The sequence below is a fragment of the Thunnus albacares genome, chromosome 8, assembly GCF_914725855.1.
Source record: "Thunnus albacares chromosome 8, fThuAlb1.1, whole genome shotgun sequence".
Lineage (NCBI taxonomy): Eukaryota > Metazoa > Chordata > Actinopteri > Scombriformes > Scombridae > Thunnus > Thunnus albacares.
The window spans coordinates 21,867,689-21,884,270 of record NC_058113.1 but is presented as its reverse complement, the minus strand read 5'-3'; the positions used below and the strand labels follow the sequence as shown (position 1 = coordinate 21,884,270).

The 16,582-nt window shown below is 45.4% G+C and overlaps 1 protein-coding gene across 4 annotated transcripts in view; it reads right to left on the bottom strand.

Annotated features, from left to right (window-relative positions):
* Nucleotides 1-16,582, bottom strand: part of pou2f2a (POU class 2 homeobox 2a) — a 60,416-nt gene that overhangs the window by 23,857 nt on the left and 19,977 nt on the right. For 3 of the 4 annotated variants that reach the window (XM_044360089.1, XM_044360092.1, XM_044360093.1), the window contains exon 1: nt 14,906-15,955. The exons of the other annotated variant lie outside the window; for it this stretch is intronic. In XM_044360089.1, coding sequence (XP_044216024.1) covers nt 14,906-15,005 — 100 coding nt within the window. In that variant the 5' untranslated portion in view covers nt 15,006-15,955. Of the gene's footprint in view, nt 1-14,905; nt 15,956-16,582 lie in introns of those variants that run through there. 4 annotated transcript variants of the gene reach the window in all.

The window sequence follows — 16,582 nt, the reverse complement described above, 5'->3', positions numbered from 1 at the left end:
GGCGGGCTGGGCCCTGACTCTCACGGTAATCGATGAACGAGGGAGGAAAGGGAGGTAGCGGGCGAGGAAGGGATGTGTGTGTGGGGGAGGGTGGGTGGGAGAAAATCGGTAAAGAAAGCAGGTTATCTCCCGTCATTAGGGGAGGGGGAATCCCCGTCTGGAGGGTGGGGAGGGTGGGGAGGGCGGGGCGGGTGAGGAGGGGTGAGGGAAGACTGGGGTTCATTGATAAAAAGGGAGGGAGAAGGGGAGAAGGGGAGACTATGTTTGGCATCGGGAGAGAGCAGACAATTATCTGTATTGATTAGAGCGGCCCAGTACTGTGAAGACTGAGAAAACTATGACTGGATCAATAGAGAGAGAGAGAGAGAGAGAGAGAGAGAGAGAGAGAGAGAGAGAGAGAGAGAGTGGGAGAGATAGGAAGAGAGAGGGAGGGAGTTAGAGGATAGACGGACCAATAGAGAGAAACAAATGACACAGATAAAAGATACATATAATGACAAACATAAAGAGATGGAAACATAGTTTATGGTGCAAAGCGAAGTCAAAGACCCAAGGTGGCATAGACTGTGAGGGGGGAGGAGGGGGGGAGAGGGGGGTGAGTCAATGAAAGCACAAGGAGGTACATTACATTGTTGATGTCATTACTCTTTATCATTGATTTGTCAGCACAACCACAGAGTTCATTCAACAAGCCCACCAGTGCCCTCCCATCACCACAGCACACAGCTAAGCAGAGAGAGAGAGAGAGAAACTGAGAAAGACATTAACTAAATACACACTGAGTGACCACAATCTGCCCATTGAGACTGGCGGACACAGACAAACCTGGCAACCCAGAGAAAACTGACAGTGCCAGTCAGAGGCAGAGACAGAGCAACACTTCCTGCTACACTGCAGCCTGTACAAAGACAGAACAAACAAGTTCTTTACTGAAATAAAACTTTAACACTGAGAGTTTCACCAAAACAAATCCAGTATTTACTTGGGGGGAATCCTGAAAATACCCACAGAAGCAGCAAAATACGTCAAAGACCAAGAGAAAACCAGCTGAACAACACATAAAACTGTACTTTGCAGCTACAATATCTCCTATGGTTCTTACTAGAGCTAAAATAATAAGTTGAAAATAATAATAAGTTGATTTATCGATTAGTTGATCGACAGAAAAAGTGAATTGGCAAAAACTTTGAAAAATCCTTTTCAGTCATTTATGAAGGAAAAAACTTTTGCTTGTTCCACCTTCTCAAATGTGAAGATGTGCTGCTTTATTCTGTTTTATATTGCAAATTGAATATGTTTGGGTTTTAGACTGCTATTAACACAAGATTGCTTAAAAACAACACTAATAAATTAATCAATTATTTAAACAATTGTTAGTTGCATCCATATAGTTCCAAACATCATATTCAGTTGTTAATCTGCATCTCATCTTATTATAACATATATATTCTTTTACTCTTTTACTTTTTTCAATGATTTGTTTTCATTCATGATGGTATATTATGTGGTATAGTAATGTAGTTGTGTTTTGTGTAGTATACGTAGTGTATGTTGTATTTTGTACTGTATATAGTGCTGAAATGTGCAAAATATTTGTCATCATTTTTCTGTATATTGTGATTTATTAAACTTACACTGTAAACCTTGTACAGCATGCTTTGGCAATACTGTACTTTCATACTATTTGGATTTGAAATTGACAGAGAAAAAGGATCTGAGATGTCTCTGTGTGTGTGTCTGTGGTGTGTGTGTGTAGCAGGGGGAGCTTTGAAAATATCAGGAGAGAGGTGGTGTTCAGGTAGGGGGCCTTGCTGTGGGGCCTCTTTTTGTCCGGGACAAAAACCAAAATGGTGGAATAGAGGTGGAACAAAAGGCACACGGGGGGAAACAGGAGAGTGACAACCTGTGCTGAGTAAAAACATCCTGCTGGCATACACATGCGCGGACACACACTCCCACACGCACACGCATTAATCCCTAATCAGACCCCACTGAGTGTCTGTGCAAGTACCCGCTCACTACACTTCCGGTTGCAACTTACATTTCTTGGAATCCTTGGCCCCATTACCCAGGCAACCTGGACCCACACCGCTCGCACAAACACACACACACACACACACACACACACACACACACACACACACACACGCGCACACACACACACACACACACACACACACACACACACACACACACACACCGACACAGGGGACTGCATCTGTCATTCCTTAGTTTATTGAACATTACAAGATGATAGAATTCAGCTTCCTACTCTCCTGATATCTTTTGACACCAAAGAGGAACGTATTGTCAGAAAAGGTTTATACAAAAGCAAACAAATAGATGAAAAAACATAAACTCTGAATGGGGGAGCCGGGCTGGATATTGAGGAAACCTTTGGTAAGGGCAGAAAATGTCAGGTTTGACAAATGACCTTTTAAACATGGAGCAGATGTAGAGAGTCATGTACACTGTGGACAGAGGGCAGCTCAACTGTCTGTCTCTTAACAGCTAGTGAAAAGATAAGCGTCACTGTTCCATACTGTTAAAATAAAACACTTACATTACAACAAGTTGAAATTGAAATCTGAAACAAACCAAAGCATTATAGATAAAAGTGAATTTCATACTTGTGGGAAGACAGTAGAAAAGCAGTTTTGTGGCTGTGTAATAAAGCCACAGAGTAAGGAAGATGAAGAAAGGGGGGGGGGTAGTGTACAAAAGCATTTGAGATGGGGTTGAAATACACAAAAAAAGGAGTAGTATATAAAAACTGGAAAAAAGCAAACTAGAAGTAAGCAGGAAGGAAAGAAAATGTGACAAAGACAGAGAGGGAGGGAGAACAGGACATGAATTACAGGTGTAGAGTTATGCATGCATGACATCACTGGACCCCTCCTCCAGCCCTTGGGACTGGGCACCTTGGAAACGGTCGCTAAGGGAACAGAGTACTGAGAGAGAGAGAGAGAGAGAGAGAGAGAGAGACAGACAGAGAGAGAGAGAGAGAGAGAGAGAGGGGTGGACAAGATGGTTGAAAAAAGAAATTCAAGAGGTAGAAGACAGACAGCTAATGAAACACTGAATTCATCCTCAGTAAGAAAAGGGGAGAAAACAAAGCAAAATCATGTGGTCGGAAAAAATGTTCACGTCCCTAACAAACAAGCGTTTTCCTTCCTTGTGTCCCATTCAGCAAATGGGCCACCTCTGCTCGTAAAGGGTGAAAAAGCAAGCTCCATCACGGCTAGAGCCTGCATTGTCCTCCTCCCCCATATACTGTGACCTCTCATCCACTCCAGTCATTTAGAGAGGGGAGATTTAGTGCAGCACCGATGCAGTGTGATGGTAAAAACTGGCGCATGATAGAGAGGCAGAGGTGGCCTCGGGTCTCCGGTTTAACACATGGAGAAATGTTGATGGAAAAACATGTTGATGGACAAAGAGAAGACAGTATAGTGAAATGTTGGCTGTTAATGTATATGGGTTCTTGGAGGTCGTTTTCGACCAAGAAGCTAGAAGCTCGGTAAGTGGAACGAGAAATTTAACAACGCCCACTTTAGTCTTTTGAGGCGTCAGAGTAACGAACACACATGCCCGCATCCACAGGAAAAGATCTTCTGTATCATTCTGACCTCGGCAAACTCTCCTCATCCCTGTAGACGATGCAATGTCCACACTCTCACACACACACACACACACACACAGCGGCTGAATGGCTGCACTTTGCCTGCCTCTGTCTTCTCCTTTGACCAGGAAACCAGTCATTCTCGGCTCCCAACTTCAACGCCTGATCGACATTACTGCATACTATCAACACATCAAGTAACTGCAGCTGCGAGGAAACCAAAAAAATATATTTTGCATCAACAAAGCACTGCAGAGTTTATGCACATAACAAATACCTACATTCTGCATGCAGCATATTTGCAAAGCAGCATCATATACATATCAAAGGCTTGGTTTTGGTATGCAATATAGATCTGGTATGGATGCATAATATGTGATCAATATCTATTGCTGAATAAAACATGCTGCTGGCTTTTGACAGGCCGATTTGAAATGGAGATGCTATGCTAATACAAAAGGCTTCGGTGAGATTGGCCCTGAACCCTCCACATACCAGCAGTTCACATTTGGACGCTTTCACCTGCACTCTCCATAATGCATGAGCTGCCTGAATATACTGTATATCACCCCCTGCAATGGCTCACTCACACACACACACACACATCCACATGCACAACAATGCGCGAACACACTGGTGTGTGCACAAGGATATGGCGCACGTACACACAAGACAGCTATGCACACCTACATGAGTCCACCATAGCTGAACACAAAACAACCCAAAGACACAGACTCCATGGTGAGAATCTGATACCTTACATGTAGAAAAGAAAGAAAATACAGAAAGAAAAAAAAAACAACCTATTTTGTCACAGGAAAAAAAAGAAAGAAAACTATAAGAAAAATAAAACTTTGCTGTAATTTAAGAAGTAGCGTTTGACAACCTTAAATGATCTATTTTCTATTTACTGTCAGATTTTCGCCCGCAGAAAAACGACATAACTCCTTTAAAAGCTTTGATTGCTGCGAAACATGTAGGAGCCACATCTAGTAAAAGCTAAAAAAAAAAGAAAAAGAAAGAAAAAACAGATAAAAACACTGTTTGTCTTCTTTGATCAAGTGGTGTGAGAGACACAGGCAGTGCTTAATCAAAACACTGGTAAGCCATCCTGAACTTCGAGGCTTTCAGCGGCAGGAAAAAGGGTCAGGGTTGCTGAACAACTCAGTGTGAACTGGTCTGGAGTTTGTGTGTATGTGCACGTGTGAGTGCTTGCGTGTGTATGTGTGTACGTCCGCTGTTTCTTTGCGAGAGACCATGTCAGTGGTGTCTGTGGGCTGCCAATTAATACACACACACACACACACACACAGTTTTTTGAGAGGTAGAGTCAGCTGCGAGCAACAAATGAAGAATAGAAAGTTAGAAAAGTAAAGACAGTTGTAGAGTAGATGTTACTGCTGGGGACATTACAGCAGGGAAGATTATGATTTATATTACATTACATTATTTTGATAGAGAATATATACATTTACAGGGCAGTATGTCTGTTTTAGAAGACAACTGAATTTACTTAGTGCTTCTCTCTCTCTCTGTCTCACTGCCCCTGCTGGTCTTTAACCTTGGCCTCTGGTGCTTCTGCCTATCGCAATAAAGTCACCCCTCCTCCTCTTTACCTCTCCCTCCCTCCCTCCCTCCCTCTCTCTCTCTCTCTCTCTCTCTCTCTCTCTCCCCTCCCTCTTTTCTTCCACCACCTCCTCCTCTCTGTCTCTCTCTGTCCCCCCGGCACCACTGTTGTCCACTGTTCCACTCATTCATAGTAAACACTATTGATTTTCAGCAGGGAAAATAAAAAAAGGCCATGAATTTTAATGCCCCTATCTGTCCCCTTCTCCATCTCTTCCTATCCCCCCTGCTTCTCCCTTCCCTTCACCCCCCCGCTCCTCCACCACCACCACCTCCACCCCTTCTTTCCTGAGGGGAGGATAAAGAGATGGGGATTGTGTATATGTGTGTGTGTGTGTGTGTGTGTGTGTGTGTGTGTGTGTGTTGTATTATATGTGTGAATGTAAGGTGGCGGTACGGGGAAGGAGGAAGGGGGGGGGGGGGTTGCATTTCTCATTTCCCAGCTGTGCCTCTCTCACACAACTGCTCCCCTCACCCCCTACACCTCTCTTTCTCCCCATCCTATCCTTCTCTCCTCCTCCGTCCTTCTCCTTGTCCCTCTGTCGCGCCCCTCTCCTCTTCACACTGGCTTCGACTCTGGGGAGAGGAAGCAAACGAAGCTACGGCACACACACACAGAGCCGATCGTCAAACCGGATAGGGGCTGTCCCATTCTGTTGGTGCGCACACACTTAAACAATCACATGCACACACACCACAAGTGATACAACCACCCTTTGGTCAAGGCAACACACAGGCAAGACAAACATCTAGATATAGATGCCCTGATTTACACACACACACACATAAACGCACACACACACAGGCACTATGAATGACACCATTCAACATCACTGCATTTCAACAGCAGCTCAGTCAAGTATTTAAATTTCCTTCCTTCTTCTTTCCAATGACTTCCTGCTCCGTCCTCGCTCTCGCTCCTGTGTCTTGTTGCATTTATCTACCTTCAACCCTCCCCCTCCTCCTTTCTTTTCTCTACGTCCCTTGCCCAGCCTCTCTCTCCTCTACTCTGTGTATTGATTTTGCTATAAGCGGTGTCCCGGTTGCGACAGGTTAGCGCAGACAGACAAAGGCAGACTTCATCAACCAGCGTTAAACACAGGAGCCACGTCCTCAATAATCACTCCATCACACAAAAGACGACGAGAGAAAGAGAGAGAGAGAGAGAGAGGGAGAGCGGAAAAGAGCATGTATTGACGAACTGCAAGGAGCGGAAAAGAGGGGAAGACATGGTGTCGTGGAATATTTTCTAGATTGTGTTTTAGTTTTGTTTAACCCTCATCCTGACCAACATATTTAACGTACAAGGACTACTGACTGGGGTCCCTGGGGACCTGTAAGAAACAACCATCATAGCAAAATGTTAACTTATTTCTTCTCAAAATATTATTAGTTATGTAAAAAAACTGATTATTATTATTTTAGAAAAGTTACAGTTAATTTGCATATATACTAAATATGTACTTTTCTTTAATACAAATTGCAGCTTTTATCCCATGTACAATCTTTCCACAAAGCCTTCAAAATGAGTGCCCCCTACCCCCCTCTCACCCAGTGATGAGGGATACTTCATGTTCATTGCAACACCAGCTCTAATTAGTATCTTTTTAAATTTTTGGCTGGAGCCAAAGGAGGAATTTTCTTTTACTAACCTCATTAAAACAGTGAGTCTGTGTGGACTTTGCTGGTCTTTTTTTTAAAAACAGTCTGAATTTAGAAGTGCATGTGCATATGTGTGTGTGTGTATGCGTAAGCATGTGCATGAATGTGTACGTGTGCTTGTATCTGTGTGTGTACACAGACAGTTTTCATCTCCACTTAATCTCCCGCTCCTAATTCAGAGTGTACATTGAGCCGCCTAATAGGATGTGACTGGAGCGCCTGCTGCAGCGCTAGCTAGCTAGCCGCTAATGAGAGGGCCGCCACAGCCGGAGAATCAAAGCGCTTCATCAGCACTCCTAATTACTGTAAACCTCGTTAGCTCGCTGGAGAGCTAACATCTGCTCCCGCTAACAAAGTACATCCAAATATAACACGGACCTGGCCTGGTGTGTTCAATGAGAATCACAGACTGTGCTGCTACCACACCCAGAGATTTCATTGTTCTGGCCTGTGTTGCAATTGTAATGACAGCAGAGGAGGTTTGTAGCTATTCAGGCTGAAGTGAAAAGCAGAGGAAAAGCTACTAGTCCAAGTTCAATGCTATTTACATTGTAACGACAATCAATACACATTTTCCCATTAACTGGGGTTACAGAGGGCTGTTGGAAAGCTAATCTGTGATGTTCTATAGTAGTACGCTGAAGTCTGAGGGTGCTAATGTTGCCCATCTATGAAGCAGCAGGTGTGTGGACAGCAGGTTTCCATGTAGCTCTGTCTGTTTGCCCGCTCACCCCCTCTCTATCGCTGATCAAAGCACTTCCTTTCAACCCACCCCCCACCCCCCAACCACCTTCTGCTGTTCCTCTCTTCCTCCTCCACCTCCCCTGGCCTCCCCCTTTTCCCCCCATCATAATTTGACTGATGATTACACTTGTCACTCAAGGCAGCATGTGGCCAATTAGGAGGAGGGGTGACGGCGAGGGGAGGGGCGAGCAGGTTGTGATGAAGGGGGGTGGGTGGCAGGAAATTTGGGTTACAACTTTGAGTCGCTTGTTCCACTCAGGTAGCCTTTTTATCTCTTAGCTGTGATAAAAACAAATATACGTTTTGTTCAATTTTCCTTAAGAGACTCGAGAAACATCCAAGAGCGGCTCTTTCGTCCCCTCTTTCCGACGCTCTGGCCTTGTCTCACACTCTCTTGGCCACTTCAGTGTCTCTCCATGTTCCAGGGTAATCACAGACTCATTTAAAGTCACTTTTGTACACTACCTCTGACTGGTGGTTAAGAGTGCGACCGCAGACTAAGCTTTTATGGGCCTTAATGTGTCCTACAGACACTTTGGCAACCAGGCTGCTGCTGCCAAAGATGCAAGGAGAGAGAGAGAGAGAGAGAGAGAGAGAGAGAGAGAGAGAGAGGGAGGGAGGGAGGGTGAGGGAGGGAGAGAGAACAGGACATATGAGGCCAACAGCCATGGCGACTTAACCAGGCTGAAAAAAGGGGGAACGAAAGAGGATGAAAGAGGAGGGAGGGAGAGGGATGTACACAACAAAATGGACAGAACATGGGAGCGTCAAAAGAAAGGGGAGAGAGAGGTCACTTAGTCACTCCTTCGGCACCCCCTACTCTGCGCCTCCTCCCTTGTCCCCTTTACAAGCAGACAAAGGGACAGAGGGGTGCAGCCCTTGTACAGAAGAGGGAGGGGTTTACGCCTCCCTCTGTCATCCCCCCCTTCTCTCTGCCCCCATAGACAACCAGGGAATATGGTTGGTATGGATAGATGCAGGTAGAAGAGAAGCCCAGCTGGAGTAATTAGCAGCACACTGGAGGTGTATCAGCTAAAAGGCTTTGATCAAAAATGCAAATTTGACAGGGGGAAAAAAATCAAATGGAATGCTTTACAAATTTAAAATCAATAACAGTGGCAGCATGTCAATATCATACTAGTAATTCTTTGTTAACTCTGAAGTATTTTTAATATCCTGCCACTTGCTTTTATAAGCAACGAGAAAAAGAGTGAGAGTATGCACTTATAAAAGAACGGCAGCGTAAGAGAGATTGCACAAGGGAATGAGAAGGAGAAGAGGTGGTGGAGTACAACAGATTAATTTCAGAACAGAGCGCTCCTGCCGAGAGAAGGATGGAGAGCAGGAAGGATAGAGAGGATAAAGAAAAGGGAAAATGCCAAGAACAGAAAGAAAGGAGGGAGATTAAACATGCATTCAACTCTCTCAAAGGGCTGAGCTGCTTTTGGAGAGTCTCCGATCTGTGTGTGTGTGAGTTATATGTGTGTGTGTGCAGTCCAGAGGGTGCATTTGTGTTGATGTGACATTGCTTATACCAGACATGTTGCCTGCCTCTGCCTCAAAACCCGATCGGTAAGCACTCTCATCCACCCTCCCTCTGAAGGACAGCAGTGGAACCCCAAAGGTTAATAGGACCCCTTCATTACCATAAATCTTATCAGCTAAATGAAATGGAGAGAAGGACCCCTGATTTAGTTGTCCGCTCTGCCGGGCTAAGGGGAGACACCCAATCAAACCCCTGGATTTTATTGGTCTTTTTTATTATCTAAATGTACTGGTACATGAGCGGGGTGGCAGAGGTGACAGCCTGCAGCAATCAACAACAAAAAAAGACAGCCGCTGGTGAAAACACATTGTTGGCCTGTTTACGAGACCACGGTCATCTCAGCAAATAGACTGCCCGGATCTTGCATACTTTTGCTGTGAAGAAACGCACAAAGCTTCGGTCCCTCTGACCAGGGGAATGCGGAGAGTCTGTCGCTGAGCCTTTGCACTGATGTTTGAATAAATCAGACAATCTTGAGTGAAAAATGGCACTAAAATCAGCTAATCAAGTCTTCAATATGGTCAGCAGGAGTTCAAAGGCTTGTTTTGACTGCGTTGTTTGATTTGGGTGATTGGCGGCATGCGGCGAAGCCCACTTCAACCCTGATCACGGCCAGGCCACCACTGACTGAGTGTCCACACACACCAAGAGTACAACAGGATGTCCCCCATGTGGAGGTCAAGGATGCTTGAGTTCTCTGTATGTACATCAACTGTATGTTACTGAAGGAGAGAGAGAGGGAGAGGCGACAAGAAACACAGAAAGAAAGGTATAGATCGATACCAAGAATAGAGTCAGGTGGTTTATATGTGTTTATTCCTGCTGATGTGTTGATTAACTGCCCGCACACATGGACCCACATATGCACACACACTCCATTTATCCCTCTCTGTGTGTTCTCTAGGTGATAGGTCTGATTAAGTGGCCCGCTCACCCGGCCTCTGATTAGGACTAATGCTGGGCTGTATTTCATTGGACACAGCGACCAACTGAACAAAATTATTCCTGAGTGGGAGTACGTGTGTGTGCCAATCCAATGACATAGTGCGTAGCGAGCTAACGCATTCAAGTAAAATGGATGGCCTGTAAATGCTACTCATTCTGCTCTTTAGATGAATATGTTTGGATGATTTGATTGTCTTGCTGTGCGCCCCGCTGTGTGTGCTGTAAGTGTCTTTGTTGGAGGATGCATATTAAAAAGCATTTGTGTAAAGGTCATTGTTTGGTGGCGTGTGTGAGTGTGTATATATGTATGTGTGTGGTAATGGTTATTAATACGCTAATGGTTGATGAGGATGTAGCGTATGTGTGTGTGCCCTGGTCTGTCCTGTTCCCCGGGAGAAATTCAATACCACTCACTGCTGCTAATGAGCTGTGGGACCTCATCAGCATTAATACTACATTAGTCTCAACCAACACACATATCACTGCACACATACACACAACCATATACTATATATAAAATAAAGCCACAGGCACATATGCCCACCTGTGCAAATCCATAAAAAAGTAAACAATTAATAGGATTAAAAGGGAATTTTCAAACCCAGCTGTAACACAAGTGAGACAGCAGTACTAATGTTATTATTACACACTGGATTTGTATGGATTAATTCAAAACCATGAAACAGACTTAATTCCCAAATGCTATACATCAATTTCAAAGAAAAATATTGTCACATTAAGTACATAAATACGAGAAATTGTGCTATAATTGTCATAAATGCACCTTTTCTTTTGCCAGATGATTTTAGTAATATTCTATGATGACTTTCAATCATTTTCTTGGAGCAGGTCTCTGGAGCAGGTTTTCAAATGCTGTTAGTCTTATTACATAAACACATCAGTTAAACATAAGACGTCACTGCTGAGGCTCCTTTGGGCCTCGTCACGTTGTCAAACTGTGTCGGAGGGCATCTACGTGATCCTAATTTACGTAAATAGCCGAACCGATAGCCCATTAGCTCCTGAAGCATTCTGCCATCAGACTGCTGTATTCAGGACCCTGTGGCTGGCTCATATACTGCAATCTAATTCTACTACCACAGGGAGAGGAGAGGAGAGAGAGAATTGTATTGTGACAGAGAGCAGGAGGGAGTGGGAGGGAAAGGGAGAAGAAGAGGAGAGAGAGGGCTACAGAGAAGGAGAGAGGTAGCTTAATGCAATAAAGAATGTAGTATTGACATCTTTCTCGTGTCTATTGATTCCCCATTATGTTGCTAACAAACCCAGGTTGACATTTTGTCATTTGCAATCATGTTAACACTGCGACTTGCACGCTCCCCTCCACAAACCGATCTATACCTACACACATAGTTTGCACGTGTACTCATGCTTGTGCACACATACACACACACACACACAGAACAAATGGGTAAGCACATGCATGGTCTCACATCATGTAGCAATCGAAGACATGTACCCGTGCCCTGTACACATGTAGAAATGTCTTGAAGGTAGCCAGGAAGCACAGGCACAGCACTGTAGACCTGGTGATTAATGGATTAAGACTGAACATTTCACTGGAATGCACGGCGTGAAATAAAAACATCAGATCGGTCCGTCATGATCAGGAAATGTGGTTAGGAAGACCAAGTATATCAATATCTGTATGGTTAAATGTTTCTCTGTCTGAAATGCAGAAACAGAAATAAAGCACATTACCAGAGTCTAAAATCTGAGGTGTGTTTGAGTATAAGTGAATGTGTGTATGTGAGAGAGAGAGTTATAAGGTATATGGTAGGAGATGGTGGTTAATGGTGTGTGACAGAAGGTGCATAGCTGAGATGAACTGAATCTAGGTGTGTGTGTGAGTGTGTGAGAGAGACAGAAGGAGAGAGAGAAAGAGAAAAAAAAGCAGTATCCAGTCTCCTTGATGTCCCATCATATCATATCATATCTATCCCCGCGCTGTGTGGGAAACCTGCGGTTTCTCCTCTATGTCCCATTAAACTTTCATACACCAGTTAATGCTGATGGTTTCACAAACCACACACCGCTAAACACACACACACACACACACACATACACATACACACAAATAGTTCACATAGCAGTGGTCCTGACCTGTACCTTAACAGACACATTGCCATTAAAAATACAGCAAAACCTGGATCAGTTAGAACAGTTTGCTATCCAGGTGGAAAACAGTCTAACTGCTTGTTTTATGCTATATGATGGTCTGTCTCTTTCATGACAATGTGTGTGTGCGTGTATGTGTGTGTGAGCCCCCACAGGGGTTGTGCATGAGTGCTTGAGGCCTGTTGTAACATGAAAGAGAATGAAAACACAGGGGGCAGAGAAGGGTCAGGTGTGGCTGAGTCAAACACTCTTGCTGTGACCTCTGACCCCACACAGAGCTCCAACTCAAAGGAGTCAAGGAGCTGCCACCAGTCAAAGAGACAAGTTAACTGAGAGCTCGAGTCAAGAGCCCTACAAGGCCCCAGAAAACCTGTGTGTGTGTGTGTGTGTGTGGGTGTGTGGGTGGGGGTATTAAAATGTTCTGTGTGAACCAATGGAGGTTGGGAAAACACAGATTAGATTAAAGCTCAAGGGCACTGTGCCTGAACTGGACAACAAGTTACTGAAAACCCCTCTGTGGCGTGTTGACTCTATCTCAATATTACTGAGTAAAAACGTCCATGTGATGCTGTCCCTTGCTGTTTGCTGATGCACAATTCTTGTAGAACCAACAGTGCAGTCCTGTTTCAGTCCTGAGATGCTGAACCAACCCTGCCCCCTTTTAGCGACAAACCCTCAGAGTTTGAAAAGGACAGCAACTTGTACCCTGTTATCAAAATGGAATAAAATCAGCATAGCATTGTGAATCACTGTTATCCCACCATCTAAGGAATCCAGCAGCCTGTGTACACATCCCATCAGTTTGCTTGCTTATTCAGATGCTGGCCCTGGCCCAGGACACTGCAACATAATGGCTCATCCGTGGTTTACTCTCACCTCTCAAGCTCAAACTGGGTTTTCCTTTCCCTCCTCGTTTTTCACTCTGTCATCTACTCTTACTTTCACCCGCTTCTCTCTCTCTCCCGCTCTCTCTTTCCACATTTTTTTTTATCTCATTCTGACATTCGCCATTTTTCAGCGTACGGAGCGCGAAAACTCCTCCCCCCCGGTCCCCGCTCCTTCGCCTCGTCCTCTCTCTCCATCCCTCTCCCCTCTCTTCTGTGTGTATATCTCTAGAGATATGGTGGGTAACAAGTCCCCCTAGTCCCTCTACACTCTTTTTTTCTCTCCCCCTCTTTCACCTATCCCTTCACTGTCACATGCTGTGCACTGCTGACTGAGTATGTGGAGTGAAGGTGAAGCCTGGCATCTCTGAAATCAAATGGGCTTGAACTGATTTGGAAATGAGAGGGGAGCGGTGCACTTGGGGGGGTGGGGGTGGGGTGGGAGTTTGCCTGGCCCTTTAAGAGCCCATCCACCAGCTAAGGTGCACAGCAGCCCCATTTATGCACCATTACGCACTGATACGCAAGTTCCTGTATATGCATTAGTGAATAACTTTAACACGTCGTAAATAACAGCCTGTTGACCTCATATGGCATTTTCAGTCACTTCCCTATATGCGAACACTCTTTCAGTGTGCATACAGGCATATGTAGGGCAGAAAAACTGTTGGAGCCAGCTCATCCTTCCCTCTCCAAAGATGTAGAGGAGCAAAGGGGCTGAGCAGCTGTTGCATGTCTGAGAAACAGTCGAAGCTGGAATGAGCTCTCTCACAACGACAGTCAGTGACACACTGAAGCCGGCCTGGCTGCTCCCACCATGCGTCCTTTTATTCCGCTTCAGCGCAGATGAAACGCAGACGGCGCCCCAGCCGGCACCCTCCCCCTCCCACTCCCTCTGCTCCTCCGCTCTCAACCGTGCAGCAGCAACGGGACAGAGAGATGTAGTAACTGGAAGTCTATTTCCAGTGGTGTTTACAAAGATGCGAACCTTGTCCCCCTAACCGGCACGCAAGTCAAAGCAAAAAGCAGCCACCGAGGCAAATTAGAGAAGCTCAAAGGCGAATCATTAACAAATATTTAATGAATAAAACACAATCACATAACAGTATGAAATATAAAGAGGGAATAGTGGTGTTTTCTCTCTCTCCTCTCGTTTGTTTGTTCGTTCGTACTACTCCGAGCACCTACTCTCTCCTTCTATCTCCCCCTCTCCCTGCTTCCACCGGCCCAAGAATCGATCTCCGCAGGATCGATAAGTTGGCATGAATATTCCCTGCCTGCCGAGAGTCTAGTTGGGGAGAGACGGAGACTGAGGCTCAGGCGCAGGCAGTGGAGGAGAGGGGAAGGACGGAGGCAGGAGAGGAAAAATACTCGGAAAGGGAACATATAGGCGGCGTGGAAACGAACCAACACACGGGTGGAACAGTGGCGCATCGTTCCACAGAATGGACAGCGAAAAAAATGGACATTTTACGCAATTAATTTACAATCAGTCCGGACATTCCAGCGCGCTCGGAAAAGCTTCGCTCGTTTTAACAACCGTCCCACAAGTGTAAAGGACTCCGTTTAAGCCGTCAAAAGGAGCCGGAGGAGTGTGTGTGCGTGTGTAGGTGGGTGTGTGCGCCGACAGCTCTCCCCCGCTGCAAGTGCATCGGCACCGAGCAAGGCGGGGCGGGTCTGCATGGCTGTGTCTGGCCGACATGGAGGAGGTGTAGCAGGGAGAAGAGAAAAATGTCTTACCGGAGCTGGAGCGGAGAGCCAGAGGGGACTTGAGACGCCAGGCGTTGAGGTCAGGGGCAGTTCTCTGAAACACGAACGGCACCGGCAAGGGAACAAACATGATCTTCCTCCGGCTTCTTGTTTTGATGCAAATAATCTGACAGAAGTACTGTAATGAGCTCTGTCCTCTTCTGAGTCTTCTGTATCTTCGTCCGTCTTCTTGGTAGACAGCTTTGGGAAAATATTTGGTATGGAGAGCTCACAACATTCGCCGTTAGGTGTGTACACATGTAGCCCAGCTGCGCACTTTTATTTACATTTGTGGATGTCGACTGGTGGCCGGCATTAGATTTGGTGTAAATGTGCATAGAACATATATGTAGGGTGGTCCCTTGAGTGCAGCAGTTATCTTACAGTCCAGACTAACACACAGACGGATAGAGGAGATCAGACCTCACTTCTACAGGCAACAGGAAAAGTTGTGTTACAATTACGGGCCTATTGTAGTAGCTTTGTAATTAAAGGTTGTGTGTCGCCTGCCTTTCGTTGACGCACCTGCGTCTCTCTGTTACCTTTGCACTGCTAAAGCGTTCTCCTTGAGTAAACATAGAGGCCCGGGAGCTTCTTTTCTCCTGTCACTCCTCACCAGTAATGTTTCCTATAGGTGTGAAAAGGCATGAGAACAGTCGCTAGCCAACTCCTGTAGCATCACCGGCCGGGGGTTAGCTTTGGTATTCGCTTTTACACCACGATAAATTATAATACATAGAAAACAGACAAGACAGTGTAAAAGGCCAGCAGAGTTATAAAGTCTTATTTGGATTTCTGTGGTAGTATTTGGTTTGATCTATTGTATTTGGTCTCTAGCTGCACGCGCTCCCTCATCCCCTCTCCTTTGCATGAAGGCTTACATATAAGACATTCATCCGCTCGCGCAAAGCAGCGGATCGCGTCGCGAGCACATTTAAAACAGCCTCATTAAAGGCGATCATCAACAAATAAATAAACAAGTGGTGGAAAAAGGCTTCACGGACACACACACAAACAACGCGCGCGCTTATTGGCCCTGACGCTCCTCCTCCCTCGCTCTCTGTCACAAGGCAGTAATTAAAACGCAATCAATCGATAGATAAATAAATAAATAAATAAATAAGCTACAGCGAATAAATAAATAATTTAAAAAAACACAACAACGGAAATAAGAAAGCGTATATACTCCGGTTATGGTCTCGCGTTTTATCGGAACACTTGCCTATCTCCGTCCATCCGCCTGTGTGTCTTTTTTGTCTGTCTGTTTGTCCCCGTTATTATTTGGGAACCCCAATAGCTCATTCGACCCGGCTCCCTCCAGGATTGTAGCGATCTGCCACTAGGCTGGCCGCAACATTGAGGCGAGAGAGGACCCGCTACTACTCACACATCACCACCCCACCCCCGCACCTCCCCTCCCTCCATCCCTCCTTCCCTCCCTCCCCTCCCTCCTTCCTCCCACCCACCCCCATCTCCCTCATTTTCACTACCGCTGCAAAAGGTATCCTGTATTGATTTCTGGATTTTTTCCCCCCTCTTAATAATACCGGCTATAATGATGCCAATGGTGATCAGTGCATTACTGCCGGCCTGCTTGGGAAGGGATGAAGACCCGATAAGAGAATCCATGGATACCTATAGGCTAGGTGCTTAACGCTAATACCTACC